Source organism: Haemaphysalis longicornis, unplaced genomic scaffold (assembly GCF_048455015.1).
Source record: "Haemaphysalis longicornis isolate Haplotype H1 unplaced genomic scaffold, Haemaphysalis longicornis Haplotype H1 scaffold_251, whole genome shotgun sequence".
NCBI classification, from domain to species: domain Eukaryota; kingdom Metazoa; phylum Arthropoda; class Arachnida; order Ixodida; family Ixodidae; genus Haemaphysalis; species Haemaphysalis longicornis.
Genome location: NW_027526315.1, coordinates 296525 through 321282, shown reverse-complemented (window position 1 = coordinate 321282; position 24758 = coordinate 296525). Strand labels below are relative to the sequence as shown.

General features: G+C 46.7%; 1 protein-coding gene across 2 annotated transcripts; it reads left to right on the top strand.

Annotated features, from left to right (window-relative positions):
• The first annotated feature begins 15622 nt into the window (after positions 1–15622).
• On the top strand, positions 15623–23953 carry LOC144172714 (sulfotransferase ssu-1-like). Of its 2 annotated transcripts, XM_077701330.1 has the most exons (3): positions 15623–15814; positions 17881–18005; positions 22910–23953. In XM_077701330.1, exon 3 carries the CDS (start codon positions 22921–22923, stop codon positions 23890–23892), a length of 972 nt encoding a protein of 323 aa, XP_077557456.1. In that variant the 5' UTR covers positions 15623–15814; positions 17881–18005; positions 22910–22920; the 3' UTR covers positions 23893–23953. The 2 variants fall into 2 exon arrangements, with proteins under 2 accessions (XP_077557456.1, XP_077557455.1); XM_077701329.1 differs by lacking the exon at positions 17881–18005.
• Positions 23954–24758: the final 805 nt, after the last annotated feature.

The window sequence follows — 24758 nt, the reverse complement described above, 5'->3', positions numbered from 1 at the left end:
CGATTCTTCTCGGTGTCTGGTTGTCGTATGCGGCTTTGAGATTAAAAACTGTGGTTTTTGGTACTACATGTATCGACGAATTGGGAAGCTATTACAAACATTAACGTGCGTGAAAACAAGAGGTCGCCCTACAGGTCGTATAGTTGTGGAGACACGACGCAACACCCGAAACATCCCGATGAAGCTTCACCCACAGCTCATTGCTGCGATTACCGTTGCAGACGTTCCAATGCGAAAGATGAGATATTGCCGTCCTTCATTTCCGACCGCCACAATAGAGAGTTTTAGGTCTCCGTATGCTCTGTCCGTTCGGTTCGTACCGTGTTTACCGGGACCCGTCTGGGCATTTGCGCATTCGTCCCGGTAGGGTGGATTAGTTCCGCGAGCCGGCCCTCGCCCTGCCCACGCATTCGTTACGGCGGGGGTGTCTTCCTCGCTGTGCACACGCGCAGGCGCAGTCGGTACGGACAGAACGAATGGAGCATACACAGTGTTTTTTGGTTGGTAAAACCTTTATTACGGTAAAAACTTTATTGTACGGAAGGTTAAAACTCTGTAATGACAAAACGAAGCCGGAACATCGGCGGCGTATTATCGGTGTTTTATCCTTAAGTGCAGCAGTTTTTCCAGTGAACCTACAAACAGCAAAAGTGTCCGTTCTTTATAAGAAAGGTGACCGTAACGATTTAGGAAAGTATAGGCCTGTGTCAATTCTTCCCATTTTTTCTAAACCATTTGAAAAAATCTTGCACTCCCGACTATCAAAATTTATTACCAAGCATAACCTACTTATCCCCAATAAGTTTGCTTTCTGTAAAAACAAATCGACTGAACTAGCTCTCCTCGAGCAAAAAGAGTACATTCTTACGCAATTCGAAAGTAAGAATATCGTTATAGGTGTTTTCATAGACTCTTCTAAAGCATTCGACCTGATAATAACGACTTGCTCTTGATGAAACTTGAATGCTATGGTATACGTGGGCATGCCGCACTGCTTATCAAATCATATCATTCTAGCAGACAACAGGTAGTTTCTATAGGAAATGCGTTTTCAAACGTCAGACCACAAGTATCGGGCGTTCCACAAGGGAGCATACTCGGCCCTCTATTGTTTAATATGTATATTAACGATATAATAAGTATCAGTTCCTCCGGAAAATTTGTCATCTATGCTGATGACACCAGCATTTTTTTTTCAGGTCAAAACCTCAATGAACTAATTCACACATGCAATAACACAATGAAATTGTTGAAGAGATGGTCTCAGGCAAATTATATGCGTGTAAACGAAACCAAAACCAAAGCCGTGATATTTCTACCTAAAAACAAACAACTTCCTGTTCATGATGTTATTACTCTGAATTCACGACCCATAGAAATTGTTGATAGCTTTAAGTGCCTTGGTGTCGTCTTTTCTGCCTCTATGACCTGGGAAAATCACGTGAACAATGTAATAGCAAAACTAGCTCAGATTACCGGTGTTGTTGGACGTGTTAGATACCTTCTTCCAAAATCCACGAAATTGTTGCTTTACAATACTCTTTTTTATTCCCATCTTAATTACTGCCATTTAGTGTGGGGCACAACTACAAGTTCTTGTCTGAATCGCCTTTTCCTTTTGCAAAAAAAGTTCTTGCGCCATGTTTATAATGTCCCCTATATATCACCAAGTTCTGCTCTTTTTCTCCAGGCTCGCGTGATCAAAATTTGGAACCTATACGAATATCGGCTCAGCGCTCAATTTAAAGTAGAAACATCTAGGAACATTAGTTACATCCGAAATCTTGCTGACCTACGTCAAAAAAACTGGTTATACCCCACTAGGCAAAGAGAACAATGGATAGTGCCTACGGCACGAACAAACTCCAGCAATGCACTTGTACGACACACACTTCCATCCCTTTTAAATAAATACGTTGTTGAGAGTTTCAATTTATCTGCATGCTCATTTCGTGAATTACGTAGTATATATGCGAAAATGTGATATGGTTCATTGCTCTTTGTGGTACTGCACACGTGACGTAATTATACTCCAGATGTAACTATGTAAAAGTTCTTTGTATCTTTTTGTATCTTTGTATCTTTTTCAACGAGGCAATTTGGGCCCCTTTTACAAATGTATCCTGATGCAACTGTGTTTCTTTTGTTGTGCTGCCCAACTGCTGCTAATTACGGGAGCTGCGGCTTCGTCAAGCTGCTTTAGATAGCTTTTTTCTGCAGTTCCCCCGGTCGCTATCTACAAGGCGGAAATAAACATTCTTCTTCTTCTTCTTCTTCTTCTTCTTCTTCTTCTTCTTCTTCTTCTTCTTATTTTTCGTCTTTATCGACATGTTTATTTTTCGTCACTCCTGGTTTGCAGGTCTCAGTGACTGGGTAGGGGTTTTTATCGATGTCGCGAAGGTCATACGCCGTCCGGCTTATACGTAGGGTTGTTCGTTCTCGGGTTTCATTTTTTTTAATAAGGGGGGGGGGGGGGGTAAAAATCGGGTGCTATTTTTAAACATGATAATGGGGGAGAAATCGTTTTTATTTTATAAAGCCATTCTAAAATTTGGGTTTTTAGTGTTAAATCTACAGATTTGTAGTGTACTACATTCACTTTGCTTTATCAGAGAGTATCACGAGCTTCTTAACCCTAACCCGCTGAATTTGGTGTTTGTTTCAAGCTGGTAGTCGGGAGGATATCAGGGTTTCTTGCAAATACTCTCGTAAATTTGGTGTTTTTTTTAAATGAATCAGTAATGATGACGGTAACGAGTAATAACAAATTAAATCAACTGAGATATTTATTCAGAAAAAGCTTGTGATCCACGTTTAGACATCCTTTTTTGCATACATTACCATTTGCATGCGCAACATGTCGGTCTTCATTCGAGACCTGTCCCATCGTTGAGCGTAGGTCAGCCGGGAGAAAGTTCTCTCGACATCAAAGCTTCCGGTAGCTAGGCCCAACAACGTCAGAATTTGGCTTACGGGGGCAGCAAGCGCCAGAGTCATGGCAAAACTCAATTAGTTTAAAAGCCGAGTTTGTAGGGCTTGCTTTCTGAGGTACTCTTTGAGAAAGACTGACCGTCAGTGTACGATTGTGCATATCGCTACTTTGAAACGGTCCATTCGGGTAGAAATGTGGGTTAATCCAATTCTCCTGAAACATGTTCTGGGCCTAAAAAACGGGTAAAATCTGATTTTCCACGAAAACGAACAGCGCTACTCAGGCGATGTCTTCAGTATTTCAAGCACCATATGGTGTGGTTTGGAAAAAAAAATGGTGTTCTGAGAATGTCGTAACTTTGTCAAGACTATTGTCGCGGTTGAGTGCACGCTGCGTCCGGATGTACGCCATATCACGTCGCAGTGCCTCCTTTGTGACTCAGTAGTTGCCTTAGGCGGGCGATTTGAAATCAACCCTTTTATACACTAGGTGCTTAAATGACTGCAGCAATATTTCACGTTACACAAGTTTTGTTTTTCGCAACCCATTTTGAATGCCCACGCGGCAGATGAACGGAAATTTAAAGAAGAGAAGAGAGGCGAAGGAAGTGGATGTTGTGAGGTTTAAGCTGGTTAAAATATGTTTTAGAAAGTTTTAAGGAATAAGGTTTAAGGTAAACGTTTTTATTCTTTTTAGCCTATTTTTACATTCCCGGCAGACAATGCAAATAACGTTACCAGTCAACTTTGCTATGTCAGCGGCAAAATAATGCACCTTTAGATTTGCACGTTTAGTCTAATAAATCATGTATGCGGAATGTATTTAAAAAAAATGGCAGCCTCTCTACTCCGTCGATGATGGCGAGGGTGCGGAGTACGGTGACTCGAAATGACATCCAAGTTGCGCCCCGGGTGACACCCGATTTGCGCCCCGACCGTCATTCGATTTGAGCCGTGAGTTGCGCCTTGATTATTCCCTAAATGAAACTGCAACTCACGGCTCAAATGGAATTTCGCTTGGTTTTCTCTCGATGGTGCTGTGCGCACGAATGGACGCGGACGGACACTGCGAGGTCCTAAGGTACTCCGCATCGTTACAGGCGAGGGAGTAAGCCGTTTGACTGTACGGTACTAGCTCACGGTCGTAGCCCGATGGCTGAGACGACTGACACTAACGCTGTCTGGTCTGTCAGACACACGTTCGAATCCTGCCGGTGCCTGTGTGATTTTTTGCGATTGTAAATGCTATGCGCACGGACGCGGACTGACATTGTGCGGCCCTAAGGTACTCCGCACCTAAAATTCTGGAGGGCTGTTGGCCTAATGTCTGAAGTTCGACTAAAAGTGCATGTGAAAAATGCAGACTACTGTCGACAGCGTATACGCCTCAAGCGCTGCCTGTAGAGGCGCCACTGAAATCCCCCTAGTGGCCCGCTTTAAAAGTAGCCGCGGGAGTCTCCGGCCCGCTCACCACTGTCGCCGCTGCTTTTGCGACGCGTTCACGACTGAGATTTACCGTTTGTATGCGTTGGAAATACATATTTATGGGGAGCAGTCCCTCTTTTCGCAAATGTGGTGTATTTATGAGAGTGTACATATTCAGGGGTTTCCCCAGGCATCGAATCAAGGGGGGTGTCTCAATGACTCTGGGGGGGGGGGGGGGGGGGGGGGTCATAAACTAGAAAAGCTTGTTTTTAAAGAAATTTAGAGAAATTCATTTTTTACCATGAAAGGTCCGTATTCAGTTTATTTTTAACTTCTCGCCATTTTTCCACATATAAGGACATTTTCGAACTTGGTGCCAGGGCCAGTGACGAAATTTGAGTTCTTGAAACAATGTTTAGGTGGTACACGAATTATGCAGCACTTATAAATCAGGCACCGATTGTACGCTCCCGATTTATTAAAACGCCAGGATTAGCTTCCGTAGCGCTTCGCCTCGCCAAATTGCCAATTTTAAATGTACATGCTGAAAGAGCTTCTGCAAAGATTACGGTTGTACAAAAAGGAAATAAATACGTGCAACGCTAACAGCAAGCTCGGGGGGGGGGGGCGCACTTTTGTTTATTTTGCCCGAGGCTACTGCCAAGAATAGCAGACGGGCAGCCCGCGCATGCGCAGATCGATACTGAAAAAGGTCCATACAAGGACTGACAAGAGTGAAATTTGGGGATTCAAGGGGGGGTGTCCAGAAAAACTAGGGGGGTCTACACACCCCCTAGGGGGGGTGTAGGGAAATCACTGTGTACATATTTCTGTCGCGACGTTTGTGCGGTACATTCGGTCCGGACGTATAAGTGCCAGACGTGGGTCGCGGACAGTGTCGCGAAACCGGCTTATGCGTGGAGCTAATTGTAATTCCACTGCCCGGAAATTTACTAGTAGTATCTCCGTAAGCAGTGCTACTTCAGATGGTCATGCCGCGGCTTTACACTACTTTGTAAATCGGTTTTGTGTGCTTACATAATCTAGCGGAGCACTCACACCAGACGACGCCAGTGGCGCTTGGTACCTCAGATATTGATCACTACCGTTGACAAGCCAGTGTGGCATAAATTTCATGAACATTCTACGAAATAAGCGCGGTAGATAATGCAAAATTCTACGCGGGCATCAGCACACAAATAAAAAATTAATGCTGGGTCGCCTTGTCGTGAGGTGAACGCTCGCAATCGATCATCTGCTACATACATAGGGTACCTATAATCTGTCGCGAGCAGCGCGGAGACGGGCTTATAGAGTAATACGAGTCCGCGACTAAACGCTTCTTCATAACATCGTCATACCGCAGAGCGAACCTGAAGAATAAATCAGATGGCCTTTTCATTCCACACTATTACAACGACACCTTTTATCGCTTGTGAACACACTGTACACTTCAAAAAATGCGTCCGCCGAGTGATGGGCTGTTCGTTGAAGTCGAAAAGCTACAGGAAAGTGAACGCGCAGCTTGGTGTGTGTGATTACCAAATCTTACTGCCTGACCGAAACGTTCATTCTTTGATATCGCTCCGCATTTCTACAGAACTATAGATAAGCGTTCCCATCCCCCCACCCCCCCGTATGTCTTGCGAAATATCAGTGTATTTCGCGTACATAGTTGGTCCGGTGAGTCCTACCTTGCTTAATTTTCGATAAACGTCTGTAGCATTTCCGAAGCTGCACTGGCGTTTTTATTCCTGTGCGAGTTCTGTTTCTTCCAGACTTGGCAGACGATTTATTTTTTCGTGGTTTTATTAACTTTCCTTGGTCCTTGCTATAAGGCGTGAGTGGGTGTGTATTTAACGAACCAGAACCTTGGAATATACTCAACATTTTCGCGTGGCTTATATTCCCATAAAAGGCACTAGTTATTGTCAAGTGTTGGGTAATCACATCACTTGAAGCATATTTTTCTGCGACGTATATACTCGAAACAAAGGCGCATTCGTTGTCTGCGCTGCAAAACGAAACCAACCTCTCACTGTGCCAGTATCAGGTCTAACCGAGGCGAAAATAGAATTCATTGGTTCCTGAAGTATTCGGAAGTGACAGTGGTGATACATATGCCGTTGCCGTCGCCGACGCCCGTAAGAGCAGCTTAGAAGCGCAGCAGAACCGCATCGCCGGATAGCTCTTGTTAGCGCTCGAGCACTCTACCACGGCCGCTCGATGGAAACTAGGTCTAGTTTCCATCGAGCGGCCGTGACTCTACTACGACGCAAATGTTTCTTCAAGTGCCCTAAACCTACTATTTGCTTACAGACAGCACCATAAAAAGTTGTTTCTGCGCGGAAAGGCGACAAGACGCAAAAGAGAACCAAAACGCTGCATGAGCCCCTATGAGCCACGCAGCGCTCCTCCCGTTAATCGCCGCGGAGAAGCGGCGGCAGGCGGTGCAGCGGTCGTGAATCTCGGGGCGTATAGTACGATGCTGCCCGCTTTTTTATGTTAACGGTGCCATTCACGTTTATGATATAATCGCCTTAGACTAGCACATTCTGCAACATCCCCGAGATCAAAAAAAGTTTGAATTAAATCTACTGAGTATTACCTGTTACTGGTGTTTGTAGAAACTGCTCTTCAAGAGACCTCGAAGCTGATTTAAAAACACATATGCAGAAGGGAACGATGCTCAGTTTCTGAAGGAGGGTCCTGTTCTCGGCAAAGCCACGGCGACTGGAGATTCCGAGGTCCCAGAGGGCCTCGAAAGGACGTCTGTAGAATCTGACAGACGAATAATCCTGCTTTGTAGCTTGATCACGTCGCCTTGTCCCGGTACTCAATAACGCTGTTGTAGTCGGCCAGGGATGTCACATTTTCCTTGCTCTAACACAGAAACGGGTTGGTTAGGCACAGTTATTTGTTGATTCGTTTTGACTGATTTGTGTAACGCCACCACTGCATCTATTGAGCTGCAGCTCTCCTTCAACACGGTTTTTGTCCAGTTCATGAGCTCGTTGTTCTGCGCCCACCTCGTTGCTCGTTAGCACTTGAGTTCCTCCATCGTGCTTGGTCTCCTGGACCCCTCAGCAGTTGCGGGGTGTTGTCCCGTAGCTTTCCTTGGTAAATTTTGAACGGCGACAACAGAGAAGTAAAAGCCGAAGCAGCAGAAAACTATTTATGGGCGCGCCAACCAGCTACCGAGGATCACCTCACCTACCCTGGTGCGCGTCACGTATTCTGCCTTCCCGTCTTCGTTGTTCGAGGAGGAAAAGGACTGAGAGCTTCCGCAAACTATTTGCGGCTATTTCGCTTCGCCAATATTGCACTGAGCGTGGCATCAGGGTGCTATATAAGTGGCTTCACGGATAAGACGTGGTACTAACGCGTGTTCAGTACGATTCTTCGGATGGGGCCTTTCACACGGAGCCATCCTATGCGACATTTATGCAGGTGCTTCCCCGGATTGCTGGATATTATTGACATTTATGGTCTTAACGCAAAAGATTATTGAGGCTGCAATAATGCAACGCAACGTAGAAGAAAGCGTCAGCATGACCTTTTTTTTCTTGACGATAAAGGATCTAACCCTGTCGGATGGGCATACATGATATAGCCGGTTATTAAGTGGTGTGTACTTGCGCGCCGCGCCGCGACGTGGGGAACATTTGCTATTGTGTTTTTATTTACATGTGTGTCGTGTTGATAATTCAATTTCAGTTCAAACTAGCTCCTGTGTGTATGCCACGGCCTTCACCTAATTTTTGTTTCACGGCAGGGTTGCTAATATTGGGCAAGCCATGTGAAACTTGGTCCTAATATCAGCAGCAATCAGATACCAACATCAGTAGCCTTAATTAAATAATTAAAAAATTAGTTGAAAGAAAATTGGAGATTATGTCTTGAAATGTAAGTGAATAAACCTTTTCATGGCAAATCGAAGTACCCCATGCATCTCGCAATTGGGTTCAGCTGATTATGATGCTTAGCTGCGTCACACCGGCTTTGTAATGCATCATTGCTTTCCACCATACACGTGGTCAAGAAGTTCTTCCCTCTGTTTTTTCTGCTTACTGCGTGTACGTTACGCTTTCCTTTTTTTCTCCCTTTTGAAATATTCACCCTTCAGTGTACTTGTAGGCGTATCATTGGGTTCTTTCTCTTTTCTCTACTGCTGTATTTCTGCAGGATGCATTGAGATATCGTCTGGAAGGGCCCTACGCTGTGGTATCTTGGTATCGTGGCATTCTGCTATTGAATAATTGGGTTAGCACACTTGCGCAATTATTTCGTTAGTGATCTTACTCACAGTGCTTGTGAAAGGATGGAACTTAATGATGGCGCATATTCGCTATATGCGGGTTATGTTTTGTTTTATTTCTTCTTTCGTTTTTCTTTTCGCATGTTCGCTGTGTCACTGATCTGCCTGCCTATACGTTCAAGCGCTGCATGCGTAGGTGGGCGAGATTAAGAAAAACCTTACTAAATATTGTAACGTGGCCAAAATGTGGCGCCACGTGGCGCCACGTAACGCGTGGCGCCATGTTACCAAAATGTTACGTGGCGCCAGGACAATGATGAGACGAACAATGGGATGGGGTGAAGCGATCTATTTAGAAGCGGCCATGATAGGTCGGGCCAGCCGCATCCTCTTCGTCGTCTTCGGTGACGGGTTATGGCGTTATGGGGCATTGTCCACATAGGTGTTCCGTGACAATATATTGTTACGTGTAGGTAGCGAAGGTTTATTTGTGGGCGGATAGGCGGTCGCGCAATATGGCTGACAGCCTCCCGAAAAGAATGTCCTTGTTTTTCTCTACCTCACCCAGCTAGCTCATCGAAAAACGCCCGCTGACTTCGTCTTCTTCACTTCCTCAGGTCAGTCCATCTGGCTCAAAGCACACGGACAGCGTAACATCTCTCCCGGCGCAGACGTAGCCCTCCGAGCAAGTCAGGGCACGTCACAAGTATTTTGCGGAAGAGGGATCGGTTGGAGTTTGCCAGGCGGAGCGCACGTATATATAGGTCGCCTGTACCGCTGAATTTGGGGGTAACTCGCAATTTGGCTCTCCGTCACCTGACGCATCTTCATCCAGTAGCAGCGTGTGCGCGTGCGGTGAAGCGTCCGAGCAGGTACCATGTGCTCCGCAGTTGGGGTCTCGAGCCGGTAGACGAGTAGCTCCTCTTTTAGAATTCAAGCCATCGCGAATGCAGACCGGGCACCGTGCTGTACAGTCCCGCGCAGAATGAAACAGTGGTTGAAGGTTGTTCGCTCTTGAACCTGTTGAGGTCAGGGAAGTCTGTCCTTACGGCGGCAAGATCGTGGTCAAGGTTGTCATATTCCTCATCCGCTGTCTCCATTGGTAGTCGCGAAAGGGAGTCTGCGTCGGAATGCTTGCGGCCGCTTTTGTAGGTGACCGTAAAATCCCACTCTTGAAGCCGCAAGGCCCACCTTGGAAGCCGGCCGAAAACATTGCGAAGGTTCACATGCCTGCACGGCAAGTGATGGTCCATGACGACGGTGAAATTGTGGCGCTAGAGGTAAGATCGAAAGCGTTGCGTGGCAAAAATTACCGCTAGGCGCTCTTGTAATGTCACGGAGTAGTTGGGTTGAACTTTGGTCAGCGAACGACTGGCATAAGCAGTTACATGTTGGCGGCCATAATGAAGCTGAACAAGCCCGGCCCCAATGCCTACTCCGCTGATTTCGGCGTGGACTTAGGTCGGAGCCAAGGATAAAAATTACGAAGGAGTGTACCCGAAGAAAGCAAAAACTTGAATTGCCGAAACGCTTCCTCGCATTCAATAATATTCACTATTCGAGGGCGTTTTGTTAAGGCATTATTACTCGCATGACATCACTTTCTCTGGCACGTGCCAGCAAGGACTACGGTACATGCGGTGCTTTGTATTCTCGAAGAAACGTTCGCTGCCCTCCTTGACCCCACTGCATTTGAATGAGTGGTTATCTGTACCAAAGGCGCCGTGTAAGCTCGTGACAAGCACTGAATACGTTTTGACACAAAGAATGTGGTTTGCCTTTCACATTACCCAATGCGATCATTTGCGTTCGTGCTGTCGGATGTTAGGGCGCAGACGGAGTTACGGCCTAGTGTTAGTGAAAAACGTTGTGGCACGCTTGTCTTTAATTTGTTCAGCGTTGTTCAAATACCCGGTAGCGTTCCTGGTTTCAAGTCTGCTTGGTGTGGTTTGGATGCCGCGGTTACAGAACGTTCCTATTGTCCCAAGAAATCGATGTAGCCAGGACTCACACCACCATGATCTCCATTCGCGAAGAGGACGATGCACCTTGTGGCACATAGGTGGGCTCGTGCGCCGATGGCAGATTGAACTTAGTTGCGTCATCATCAGCCACGACCGCCTTCATAGATAGCGACCTGCCCACGCGCGCTGATTCCGCGTGTCGAATTTGTTATTGCTTGTCTGGCTTTTTGAAGCGAAGCTTTTTACTTCTGCCCCCCAAGGGTTCCGTCGCGACCGTTGGTGTCAACGGGAAACTCCCGCGATCAAATAAAAGAAGTTACTGGCACCGCCAGGAACCGAACCTGGAACAAATAGAGAAACGAAACGAGAGCCCGTTGTTTTACCGATTGAGCTACGGGCCCACGCCGAGACGGGGAGACAGACATTGCACTCACCAGCACACCTGCGGCAGGAGGCGGTCGCTTTTCGTTCAACCATGCGTCCGGGCTAAATCTGGTACTAGCGCCATATTCTCCCCTGGTGAGCCTGGGGAAACATTATTCCGTTATTATGGCTATAGCAACGAAGCCACCATGTTGGCCTTGACGGCGTTTTGATTGTCATGGCAACAGTGCCAGGGGGGCGAAGCTTACGTGGGGGAGAGGTGATTCTCTCCCCTCTAATGCTGGTTGGATTCTTCCACCTTGATCCCCGCCCCCCCGATTCCCACCCGGCCACGGCTGCTCCGCTGCCTCCACGGGGCCACGTCCGCTGCGACCGGCACGCAGCCAGCCATCTCGGCGCACGCCGCTTGGGCAGAAACGACGCCAGCTCGAATATCACTTGAACACTTTATTCGCGTTAATTGCGCGGGCGCGACATGCGGCGAGAAACACTGATGCCCAATACTACACAGACAAGGTTGCAGGTCATCAAGCATAGCACACGCACGACACAAGTCTTGTCCTCCCGCTCAGCTTCACGGCATGCGAATGAGGATCTCACCTTTTGCTAACAGCACTCAATGAGTGGTCGCGTTACGATTCATCCTGTTCTTCTTGGCGTCCCTTTTGCAGCACCATAATGTCAGAGAGAGCACCCACGAGAAATCTCCCAATGCATGACACGCGCGTCGCCCTTGCTGCCGCGCCGTTCGGCAGCAACAGCTGCTGCGGTGACCGCAATGGCGCTTCCGCGCCACCAATGACGCCGGAGAGAAGGCGAAAGAAAAAAAAAAATGACAGGGGGAGTGTTTCCCCAGCGCCACTACCTGTTTTAGCGCAATAAAAGACCGAAACTAGAAAAGTAACAGCGGCCTGCCTGCGGGTTTACCCACTGCCAGAGATGCCAGATAGCGCCGAGAAAACAAGCTATCGTGACCTCAAAAGCGGTGGCGCCCTGGCGAATAAGCCTAAAATAAGTGGAAGTTGAAGAAATACTCTCATTCTTTAAAATTGCTGTGTAGCAAGAAAAAATATACTACGAATACAAATGGAAGGTGAACAAACAACATTAATTTTATTCATTTTACAAAATGAAAAATCACGCGTGCATGATTGAACGGTATTTTTTCTCGCACTACACACAGTCAGCGCACTGGCATCCGGCAGATAGGGAAAATTCATGGCGGCATCTAGTTCCGCGGAAGCCTACGTGTTTTTTGCATTGAAGAGTTGCATAATCTTCGCTGTTTTTTGGAAGTCTCGGCAGCAGACTCCTCGAAGCCTGAGGCCATGGCGAACGTGCAGGATGGCGCTCAGCGTTTCATTTCTTATCCTCTTTCGGAAGCGCGATTTCACCAAGTTCATCTGTGAGAATGCACGCTTGAGTTTGGCGTTGCTCAGGGGCATAGCCAACAACGACCGATTGGACTCTGCTACTTCCTTGAAGCAGCTTTCACCGCTCGCATCCATGAAATACAGGACGACTGCCCAAAAACAAGCGACGATCTCATTTTTGGTCAAATGTTTCAGGAAAGGAAGCACAGCTGCTTATAGGGGGTGTGCAGAAGAGCTATATCTATTTTGAACAGTTTGAGGAGGGGTACATCCTGAAGCGGCGGGTTTGCTTGACGCAGTATGCTTTCAGGCGAAAACGATTTCATTGAATTGGTAAGCGAATATATCTCCTTAGGCCAAGTAGTGACCCCGGGTCCCAACCATAAGGCAGAGATAATTAGAAGGATAAGAATAGGATGGAGTGCATTCGGCAGGCATTCTGAGATAACGAATGGCAGCCTACCATTGTCCCTGAAGAAGAAAATGTATGACAGCGGCATCTTACCGGTACTCACCTACGGGGCAGAAACTTGGAGGCTCACTAAAAGGGCTTCAGCTTAAATTGACGACTCAGCGAGCAATGGAACGGAAGATGATGCGTGTAAAGTTAAGGGACAAGAAGAGAGCGGTGTGGATCAGGGAACAAACGCGTGTTAAGGACACATTAGTAGAAAATGAGAAGAAGAAATGGGCGTGGGCATGTAATGGGAAGGCAAGATAACAGTTCGTCATCAAGGGTAACAGAGTGGACCCGTAGAGAAGGCAAGGGTGGCGGGGGAAGCAGAAAGTTACGTGGGCAGATAAGATCCAGAAATTTGCGGGGATAAATTGGTCGCAGTTAGCACAGGACCGGAATAATTGGAGATCTATGGGAGAGGCCTTTGCCCTACAGTGGGCGTAGATAGGTTGATAATGAAGATGGTGGTGGTGATATCAAGCCTTCAACACCATATTCGTGTCATAACTTTTCGGGTTGAGAATCAGTTTGCGATGATAACAATGGTTAGAATAGAAATTCGGAGCACAAAAGCCGCTTTCGAGTAGTGGACAACGTTGTTTGCGCCGTTTAGTGGTGGCGTATAGCACAAACCTTCGAATGGCATTTGCATGTGAATAAACAACGCATGCTGCAGATGTGCACGCAGTCATAACGAAAGCCAAATTGTGAAGAGGGTGCTGTATGCCTTACAGCCGGGAAAAAATGTCAACACGAACTATGTGAGCCTTCCAAACATCCGCAAACCTCGTAATAAATAAGACGTTTGTGAAGGTGGAGAAAAATGAATGTGTTGGGCACAGAAAAAAAAACATTCATGTGATGCGAGTCAGCAACAACGAAAGAAATAGAAGAGAGCCGCTTTATTTCCTGCTGTGCGATGCGCGTGTAGCGGTCCACTTCTTGGTGCGTATCATTTCACTCTTGGGTCTTTATAAGAGCACCTGAAAAATACTTTGTGGAGGCCTACGCACTTTGAATAATTATTGAGGAGCTCTGAGCACTGTACCTTGCAAATAAGCTAGAAAGGACGAGTTACACGCGATCTTGTCACCGATGCTCTGAAGAAACTTGTTCTCTTTCTCCTCGTGTGTTGCAAACTTGTGCGCGATACAGCTTGAAACTATTCAGACGTGTCAGAAGTTAGTGAAAATAACTGAATTACTGGAAAAACGGTTCTTAATGCCACCAAGCATCAAAGCGGGAGATTTGAAGCGCAGGCACTACTGCCCCTGACATGTGTAGGGTAGCAGATGACCGCGGTGCGAGTCCATGAGGTGATGTCACAGCCAGGGGCACCACTCTAACATCCCACCGCCTATGAAAACAGTGGGTGCCAACGAGGAAGAGCCAAAGTGAAAGCTGGGCAGCCGGCGCCACGGTGACATTGTCGGAAAACGCAAATGATTTTAAAGACGATAGCCTTTCTTGGACTACTTAAACCCAGAAATTTTGGTCTGTCTGTATGTCTGTTTTGTCTGTCTGTCTGTCTGTCTGTCTGTCTGTCTGTCTGTCTGTCTGTCTGTGACTCGATTCAGCCACCCGGCCAAGGCCTGCGCAATAGTCGTATATAGTCACAGCTAAATCTACCCGTCTAAAGCCCGTTCTAAATGGGGCGAATTTCGCTTGCGAATTCGCAGCTGCGGCGCCGCTCGTGCACCAAAACATTCTATTTTCGTTGCTATGGCGAATTTCCAAATGTTTGGAAGAGTGGAACTTCTCTTGTGAACGCCGCTTAGCATTTGGCAATATGTCGCAGCAGTCAAAATAGGAAAATAAATCGTTCTGCCACACGGGTGGCGCCGCAACTGCGAATTCGCAGGCAAAATTCACCCCATGTAGAACGGGCTTAAATCCGGTGTAATGTTTATACTTGTCAACATTGTTGAAGAAGACATTACGCAAATATAAGACACGAAATTAACACAGAAGTGATATTTGCAGTGTTCCTTTAAAAAAATTATACATGCTTGATTTTTGCGAAGTTAAATACTCCATCAACTGCAGAGAAAAAATTCACTCCGCCGTCGCCTGCTGTCGCGCGCGCCACTATAGCTCCTGGCGCCATTTTAAGGAACCAACCGGTAACAGTGGCGAAAGGTTCCACTAGGTAGGTTCCACGTTCTGCTTGGAACGCACGGGGAGTAGGGCAACGTGGTTCTATCAACGTTGAAGTAGGGCGCCTCGATTCACGCGCGTCTCCGCCGTACGGGAGCGTTGGCATCGAGGCACCCGACCTGGAGCAGTAGAACGCGGTAAATTTAAAATGATTTAGGGAAACCTTTGGCGTCTTTACCTTGGGAGGAGCGCGAAGCAAGGCGAACAACATGAGATGTGAGCGGGAAAGCGAAGGGAGGCATTTACTTGGCAAATGTCGGCAAAGACTATCGTCTTTTGTTGACATTTGCAACGACAGGAGCAGATATGCGGCCAATTTTTTTTCTGGGCCCCAGTCGGCGGTCTCCTTTTATCTTACTCCATGCACCGAACCATAGTCAGCGGAGATAACGGCAAAAGAATTCGAGTGGGCTTCGTCTGAACGCTTATGCGTGATCACCAGATATGAGACCAGGGGATTCGCAACGGCGTGACGTCTGACGCGCGTCCTTCGAGACAGTTCATATGCAGCAGAAGCAGGGTATCTACACGGAATGTTTTCGGTGCCTCGATAAGCCGAAAAACAAACCGAAGGAAGTGCCAGAACAAACAAGAAAGGAAAACAGGGAAACGGAGGGAGAGAGAAGCATCAACGCCAGCGTTTACAATAAGACTTCTTGGCATGATATCGCGCGACAGTGGGGATTGGCTAAGCGCACAGGGATGGAACGAAATTGCACTTGCTCTGCGGAATGTCGGTCTTATCTTTGACCGCGCAAGCTCCAGACAGTAGGATGTCGATCCATTATCCGGCACTGGTCTATGTGAACTAGAAAATTGAATATCCTGGAGTAGTAAATGAAACCCCCATCAACAAAAAGAACAGGTAAGTGGCCCCTTCGTATATTTTCGCGAACGGTACCTGTGCACAAGCAGTAATGTATGTGCTAAAGTTGGAGGCGGCATTGGTCACATAACTGTTAGGGCATATCTTAAAATTTCCCTGGATCACACGAAGTTCGTTTCCGGCATCTGGGGCAGCAATCGCGCCGATTTCCCGCGCCAGCCGCGCCGAAATAGGTGTGGTTTTTGAAAGGGAGTACAGCTTTCAGTAGGGGAAGTGGCCGTAAATTTCTTTACGCATCACCATTTGTCTGTCAGGCGCGAAATTAAAACCAGAATGAAGATAAAAAAGCCGTGTTAGAGTTATCAAAGGAAATATGTTCCTTTGCGCGCCAACAACGCGAAATGTTGTAAATTTTCTACTTCTACTTCGAAACGCTTATGTGAATGAAAAAATGTAACGAGTGTACATGTCTACGAATGTTTAGGGCCTAAGTGCATGCAAGGCCAAAGAGCGCCGAGACTGTGCTCAGTGGTCATGAAGTGTTGTGTTAGCGTCTAAAACACGATTGCTATGAGTATGGCGCAACAAAAAGAGCCTAATATGCTGGTTTAAAGGGCCCTAGTGTAAACTTTGAAGATGCACTGACGGTAGATGAAGGTCACAGCGATGGTTCTTGGATCTTCAGCAATTCCCTCAATACTGACAGATTCTCAGGTCCCGTGGGGTAGCAGCTGAAATTTTAAAATTTGCTTCCAGCGAGATTGGTAAAGATGCATTTGTTCGGGAACATTGGTTGGTCTTCAAAGGACGAATACGGATGACCTCTATTTCTGTTTTTGTACATACCAGGAAAGTGTCCCTATCTCGCGCCGTCTAAGGCTGTGAGGTATTGAGAACTAAGAGCTGTTCTCTAAATCTTCTGCACATTGGGGGTTCTGTTTAGATTAAAGGGGAAAGTGTGTAGTAGATACAGTCACCGCCTGCGACACGCTCTCTCTAGGTTCGAATCCTGGTGCATCCAAATGTTTCATTTTCTTTTTTAGATACTCATGAACATGAATAGAAGCAAATGCTCTGTGTCAAACACCGACTGATTGAATGCTTATGATGATTAATGGCAGCAAAAAATCTGCAAAAATTTGCAGAATTGTCTATTAATGCTTGTCCTTCTTACAGCACTTGTGCAGAGTGAGTTCGTTACTAGCGAAACACGTTGCTTTATTTTATTCTTCTCAAGTTTTTTGTTTATTTTTTCCAACGATGTAATGTATAGCAATATAGCGATGAAGCGCCTTTAATTCGCTAATTATGTATTTTTTTTGGAGATACAAGGCGTTCTGGAGAGTTACGCTATTTTCGATTCATATTTATGACCTTATTTTGCCGGTTTTTTTTTAATTCATTCTTCGTTTCGGATGGGAGACGTATGAGTTGCATTTTTTTATTTTATGCGATCATTTTTGTGAAAATTTTATTTTTTACACGTTTGTTATTGTTGGGTTTTTCAAAATGCTGTCCAACCAATTACCTCTATTTGTGCTATTATAACGTTTAAATATGCCACTGCCCCCCATATGCATATTAATTGCAGTGTATTACACGGTCCTGGCTGCGGGGGTACTCAGCAAAGAATGCTACACATTAAATTTATGTTCGTAATTGAACGTCGCATAGGCCTTTCTTCCGGCAAAGCGATTAAGCAGGGCGTAGGCAGAGAAGAAGGTTGTACGCTTTCCCCAAAAGCCAATTCCTCTCTTCCCCTCCCAAAGGCGCCTACTTTTAATAAACTGAAATATTTCAGTGAACTGCCATTTCGAATTGCTTTTGTTTCTTAAAGTTGCGCTCGGGAGAAAACGCCCAGAAGGCCTCGTCTAACAAACTCTCATTCGAGATGATCTACATTTTTCGTGACGTTCCTAGCCCGCCTCCCTTCTCGCATGGAGAAAAGAGAAGTGAAGGGGAAAGAACGGCGGGCCGCGCAGGCTTTTTAGCCGCAACAAAGGCTCAGCCAACGCCTCCTGTATAATGCTTGCCTAACGCGTGAGGGAAAAATGGCCGAACAGCCTCTCTCCTGTTGCTCTCTCCTGCCCTTTCCCGCTCCGTAGCCTTCCTACGTGCTTTCATGTCCGCCAGCCAGCGCCGCTTCTCGGAAACTATGCAAAATAGTTGACAGTTTCTCTGGCGTCCTCGAGGCGGCGCTGCGACAACTTCGAGGCATAAAGGTGTAAAGGTATTTTCTTTTTATTTTATTTTCTATTTATAAGTTTTTAAATTTTTTGGCGAGGTTACGACTAAGGCCGCTGTGCAACGCCACCCCGTTACAAAGGGAAAACCGCTAAGCATAATCATCATCATCGTCATCATCATCATCATCATCATCGTCGTCGACAAGCTGACAGGCACACTCTGTAGAAGTGGGTGCAGTGTTCGCGACTCGCGAGCACTGACGTAAGGCGGGACGTCCGCCGGGGCGCGCCACATACCGGATTAGTGTCTGAAGTTAGAGTCCCTGCCATTCCCATTGGAAAGCGGGCGACGCGTTAGGCAATGTTTATACAGGCGGCGTAGGCTCAGCGCACACACGTATTCAGACTACTTAGCTCTGCTGACGTCACATCGCAGGCGCGCGCATTTTTTTTTTTTCCAGGACAGATTCGCACAAAGCAGGGTGCGCTCTGTCGTATGAAGGAAGAATGGTGCAGGGCTCGCCCCCGCTTACCGATACTTTTTGTTTCCTCCGAGGTGGATGCAATATTGACACGCGCATCCTAATGACGACCGACACTTATCTTTCTCTAGACAGCGATGCAAACAAAGAGGTCTTAGACACTTATTTTTACCACAATTTTATCCGTGATCGTACAAAACATCTGTGTTAGCGGCGAAAGACATCTGCGCTTAAAGAGCGCCAATAAAAGGATCCTCGTTTAGAAAAACAAAAGGTAAAGCGATGAGATGACTTGAAGAGCACACCAACTCCAAAGCAAAGGGTTTTAACGTTTTGAATTGATTTTGTAGTTTTGTGCTTTATTTTTGTTTGCTATGCTTGTTATGTTCTGAATTACCGCTTATATGGAACACCTGGATATTCCCTGAGTTCTCCAAATTTGTATGGAGATCTTTTTACGCGTTATGGTTACAAACGCTTTCCAGCAGTCTCCTATGCGTTAAACCGCTGCTTCTTTCCTTAAGTTATTGCTGGGTTAAAGCCCGTCTTTTAGAACGGTTCGCGCTTCAAACGCATTTGGAGCCTCTGGATCCGCTATAAGTACGCACGCAAACAAAAAGGAAACGCACAGCCACGAACGCTTCGCGGTATTTGACGCCTCGCTCTTCAAAAAGACGCGTGTATAGTAGGCATTGCCGCAACGCATCTTGATGTGAGGACATCGAGAGAGAAAGAGAGATCAAACTTTGTCTCTGGGAATAGGAAAAGACGTGGAGGGAAGTCCATAGGGACGCCGCGACGTCCAGTGACCGCGACGGAGGGCATCGAAAAATGAATGAAACCCTTACGTAATACAGCTGCGAAATAAAACAGTATGTATAAACATCACCACAAGTATGCTTTAAGCAAATTGTTTGTGCTGTCCATGCGTATCAAAAAAAATTGTTTTGCACCTAGCTTCACACCCATGAATGCCGACTGGAAGGCGGACACTCTATCCACTACACTACGTTCCCTACGGTGATGATATGATTTGTGGCCCTGCATAGGAATCGGGCCTTTGGTTGTCAGCAACCGACTTGCCTGTTTTAATCCTTTAATTGCTAATGGTATCCCCTATGTAACAAGCTAATGGCGTGTCCTCTTATCAAAGAGACTAATATATCTATGTTTTATAATCTTCGTTTAATTCTAGCGCTGCTCTTAGGGCAGGTTCAAAATACTTTTTTCTGTCAGAGGTGGTCGCTGTCCTAAGCCGTATTCCCCTCTCTGCCTTTCGTGCACCAGCATTCTAACGTTCCTTTAGCAGTCTCGACAACCCTGAAGTTAACTCCCACTGTGGTACCCTTAAATCCTAGGGCTTCTGGAAGACCAATATCTCCCTTATGTAGATTTGGATGGATACCAGCACATTCTAATACTATGTGCTGCATAGTTTTTATTTCTTTCCGCCGACCACGAATAGTCCACTATTTTTTGCATACTTCTCCACAAACCTCTTAGTTCTTAACCATCCTGCTCTAGCCTCACAAAGCAAAGCACTGTCCTTGGAATGATGGTAGAAATTGTCATTTCTGACGTTCAATTTCTCTTCCTTGTAGTACACCTCTAACGTCGTTTTAGCTTCCATTTTTTCTCTCCATCTATTCGTTTCTGTCTGCCTTGCTTTCTTTCTGGTTACTTTGGCTGTGTTCACTGCTTCTCCACTGCTCTTTCCGTAATTTCATCGTTCGCCTTCTAGTCTTCCTTAGCCACTGCGTGTCCACACTTTCATTCATAGGTACCTAAAAACTTTAGCTGTCCACCTACGTTGATCCATAGCTCTCAACCTCCCCTAAAAACACATTTTACTTTGAGCTTCGCGAACTTCAAACGAAGCCCAGCCCATATCTACCTGCACTGCTTCGTTAGATGTTTTTCCATGCGCGCCTAAAGCCCAACGGCCTACTGTCCTCTCATTCACTTGAAGACATGATTGAGCGTCGGATTTTGAGCAGAGTTCTGCATTCGCAAATGTAAGGCCCGGAACCATTACCCTTTTCTACATTCATTTCACTACTTCATATTTGTTATGCCCCCAAAGAGCACTATCCTTCATTATAGCGGCGTTTTGCTTTCCTTTACACTTAGGTTGCTCCTCGTTACTTCTTAAGCCATAACATTGTATTACAGTGGCTGCCAAGTCACTGTGGAATCACCGGCAATGTCTCGGCTGATGCAGCTGCCCGGACAGGCCATGACAGTGAAAGGACCATCTTGCTTCCGCTTGCAAGGACTGATGCCGCTAGGCTCCTTCGTCAGTTCGCGCGGAGGACCTCCATTATTCAATGGAATACACCGGGCTTTGTGCACCCGCGACTCCACAACCAGGACCCTCTACTCCAGCGTCGTCTTCCGTGTGGGCTGACTCGATCACAGTCTACTTTACTTTGTAGGCTGTGGTTGGGAGTGGCCTTCACGAAAGCCTACTCCTTCCTCATCGGGATGGCCAGTAGTGCTCACTGCGACGCCTGCGAGGTTGAAGAGACAATCGACCATGTGCTTTGTTGTTGCCCCGAGTATTCATCGGAAAGACGCGTTTTGGCAGCCGAGCTCAGAAGATTGGACAATCAAGAGTTCAAGCTAGAGACTATTCTAGGACAAAGATCCCTACAATCGACTTCGCAGAAGGCAACAAAAGCACTTCTGCGTTTTATGAAGGACACAGGTTTAGCTGAGAGGCTCTAGTGCCCACGAAGGGACTAAAGTGTGTGCGCGACCCCGCTCCTATACCCCCTTTTTCGCCTGCCATCTCTTTTATCCCCTGAACACCCCTTCCCCAGTGCCGAGTAGCAATCCGGGCTCTCAGCCTGGATAACCTCTCGGCCTTTCCTTTCGCTTTTCTCCTCCTCCTCCTCCCCTTCGTTTATCCATACTCCCAAATATTTATATTCCTTGACTCCGGGTAATTCACCATGCTGGATTGACTCTGCGTCAGTCCTGCTGTCATGAAAACCATTATTCCCCACAGCATTTCACAGCAGCGCCCCTAGCGGATTTCCGGTCTTCTGGCTTAGACTTGCCTGTGCCTTTTTTTTTCACTCTTACAGTATTCTAGTTCACTGTAACTAGAGAAAAACACGATGGAGGCACACGGATGAGCTGGTTTTCGAGCCGCATCGAAGGCGCTTGTTTCTCAGTCTCGTCATCGATGGCGTTCGGGCACGGTGGTCTTTGGTGGCCCTTCAGCGCAAACGAACGGATGAATGCAATCATGCAGACAGCAGGCGGAGAAATCTCGTGCGGAGGCAAGCATTTAGAAAACACTGCGTGTACAGTCTTTGCTTTCGCTCATGGTAACTGGGATTATAAGTGTTAAACCTAAGCTATTATTTAGTATTTCGGGCGTGTCCATTCGCTTTCCGATCAGATTCGTAATAAGAAGCTTCTATCGTGGGTGCTCTTTAAATGAAACATTCCCTTGTTGTGATGCAATGCAATAAATCACGTCTAGGTGCAGGCTTTGACAACATGCGTTGGTTAATGCTCCGCCACGAGTGTCCTAAAACCGCCGAACCGAGCCAACAGTGTTGCTGGTTGGGGTTTTATTATGTGTCCGATCAGTGTAACAGCCTGTTGAGGAACATGTGGCTTTGGACGATTTCGTCGAGAAGGCGATGTACTGTTGGCTCTCATGGTCTGTTGATGTTCCCGGTGTGTTTCCGCACTGTAAATCGGCCTTGAGGCAGATATAGAAGATGCGCACAAAGGAATGCGCTCCCGCAAAAAATACAACAGCACAGCAGTAAAGCAAGCCGGAGGCATTGCATTCGTTTTTGTGCTTAGTATGCGTGCAGTATCCCTCCGGTTGGATTTTCGCAATGTGAATGTAATTTAGTCACGTTTCAACAGGTATTAGAGCGCGCGCAAAGTGCTTCCTACCTCAAGTGGGACGCTAGAAGTACTTCGCAGCGTGTTCAACGGTTTTAATCGCAGGCGTGTAGGATTGAATGAGGCGTTTCAACTCCAAATTGTGGGAAACAACTATAGAAGGCTATCTGATTGCTCTTGCAGGATTTTTGCAGTAATACCAGTATACTAGTAGTTACAAATTACACCGTATTTGTTCCACGAATTCCCACTGCCGAGAGGTCTGTTAATTACCTTTATTCCGAATTTTTTAAACCTCTAGGGTAAGATATTACCGCCAGTAAAGGTCGGTAAGGAAAGATTTTTTAGGGTGTCCAAAACAGACGTACTCCCGGTTTGGAGTTATTTAGTGTGTGGGAAAATCTGTTCCATTTGATATTTACGGCTCTTTTCTCTAGCATGAAAAACTGCTCGTGACCATATAAAGGCCGGGCGCTTGTTTTTCTAACATGAAGTTTTCAAGGTTCTCCTACACCTCAGAGGGTGCGCAGGTGTTTTTGCCCCCTAAAGATTTACTCGGTTGCACATGTTCATTGTGCCATCTCTATTCTTTCCAGCAAACACCGGCATGATGCAACGGAGAAGGCCTGCGTACCAGGTGATCGACGGCATACCCAGGTGCGTTGCCGCAGACCCCGACTCACTGCGCAAGGCCCTGAAGTTCAGGGCCGGAGCCGGGGACGTGGTGCAGTCGACATATCCAAAAAGTGGGACAAATTGGGTGCAGTACATCACCCAGCTGATCCTCCAAGGTGGGGAAACGGTCCCCAGCTTCGAAGAATATTCCAGCAACTATCGACCCCTTGAGTACCTCAACTTTGAAGATTGGAAATCGCCTCTGCCACTCAGAACGTTCTTAACTCATTTGCCGCTTTCCAGCTACGAGATAACAGAACAAGGAAAGTATATCTACGTGGCCCGGAATCCCTGGGACGTTTGCGTGTCTTTATTCCATATGGTCACTAATCTAAGTCACTACAAGTTTCAGGATGCCACATTCGGTCAATTTGTCGACGCCTTTCTGGCAGGAGACTTCGGGTACGGCGATTACTTCGAGCACGTGGCGTCGGGCTTCGCACTGAGGAATGAACCGAACGTGTTTTTTGTTACATACGAGCAGCTGAAGATGGATACGCGTGGGATGGTGCTTAGGCTGGCGAATTTCCTCGGTGAGCCTTACAGGAAAGCTTTGGAAGAGGACGAAGGTTTGCTCGAGAAGTTGCTGGAGAGGTCCACGCCAGACTACATGCGAAGCGTTGTGGTCTTCGATTTGGCTGCAAACTCTAAGACGGAGTTTGACAAAATGCTGTCGAGGTGGCGAACTACTTGTAAAGAAGGTTACGAAGGTGACGAAAACAAGTACGCCCTTGTCCGGAAAGCAAAGGTTGGAGGATGGAAGGAATACTTCACGCCAGAGTTGCTTAGGCAAATGGAAGTGAAGATTCGACAAGCAGAGAAGACGTATTCCTTTATGGAGCTGTGGGCGGACATTCGCGAAAAAGCCATACAAGCGTCTCAAAGCGATACAGCTGGACCCTGATTGAGCTAGGACGCAAGGGAAGCGCTTCATAGATATTTGAATAAACCAACATAGCAATATAAGAAAACGCTTGTAGTGAGTGTTTCTACATTATGTACCTATAAATTCTTTATTTTACTTGATTTATTTAAAACCCACCGTGGGTATAAAAAATGTTTTATACCGGCTGCGGTGGCTCAGTGGGTCGGGCGTCGTGCTGATGATTACGAGGACGCGCGTTCGATTCCCGGCCGTGGTGGCCGCTTTTCGGATGGAGGCAACAAGCTGAAACGCCCATGTGTTCGAGAGTTCGGCGCACGTTAAAAATCCCCAGGTGATCAAAATTAATGCGGAGCCCTCCACTACGGCGCATTATGAACAAACCACTATAATCAATCAACCGATGGATATAAATGTTCATATTTACACACTGGGATTACAGTTATGACCGAAAAACATCTCAAATATATCTCGCCAAGAAATGGAACCCAGTATATGGCGCTTGTTTACACAAATTACAGCTACTTTTTCATCATTCTCGCGGCTCTGTCACCGCTTCCAACTCTATCCTGCACAGGGTGGGTGTCGCCATGCGGTCAGGGTGTCATCCCAGAGAACATCCACGGTAGAATCCTTGGCATGGCCCTACAGAGAAGGGGCAGCGCTGATATCCCAATTGCCACAATAAAGAACATTGTTGACCATTTGGCCCAGATTGTAAAACATCTATGCAGGGGCAAGCACAAAAAATAAAAACAAAAACAAAACCTATGCGTGCCCTGGCCATGAACCAGATATCGTACAGCCTGCCGTAACACAAACTTGCCCTCCCTTAAAAAAAACCCAAGTAAACACCACCACCACCCCAACAGAAAGTAGGGCCACCC

Excerpts from the sequence above, each read along its gene's own strand:
- LOC144172714 (XM_077701329.1), top strand. The coding sequence starts at position 15,787 with ATGAAACCCCCATCAACAAAAAGAACAG. Across the intron at positions 15,815-22,909 it reads CCCATCAACAAAAAGAACAG|CAAACACCGGCATGATGCAA; the intron begins GTAAGTGGCCCC and ends TATTCTTTCCAG.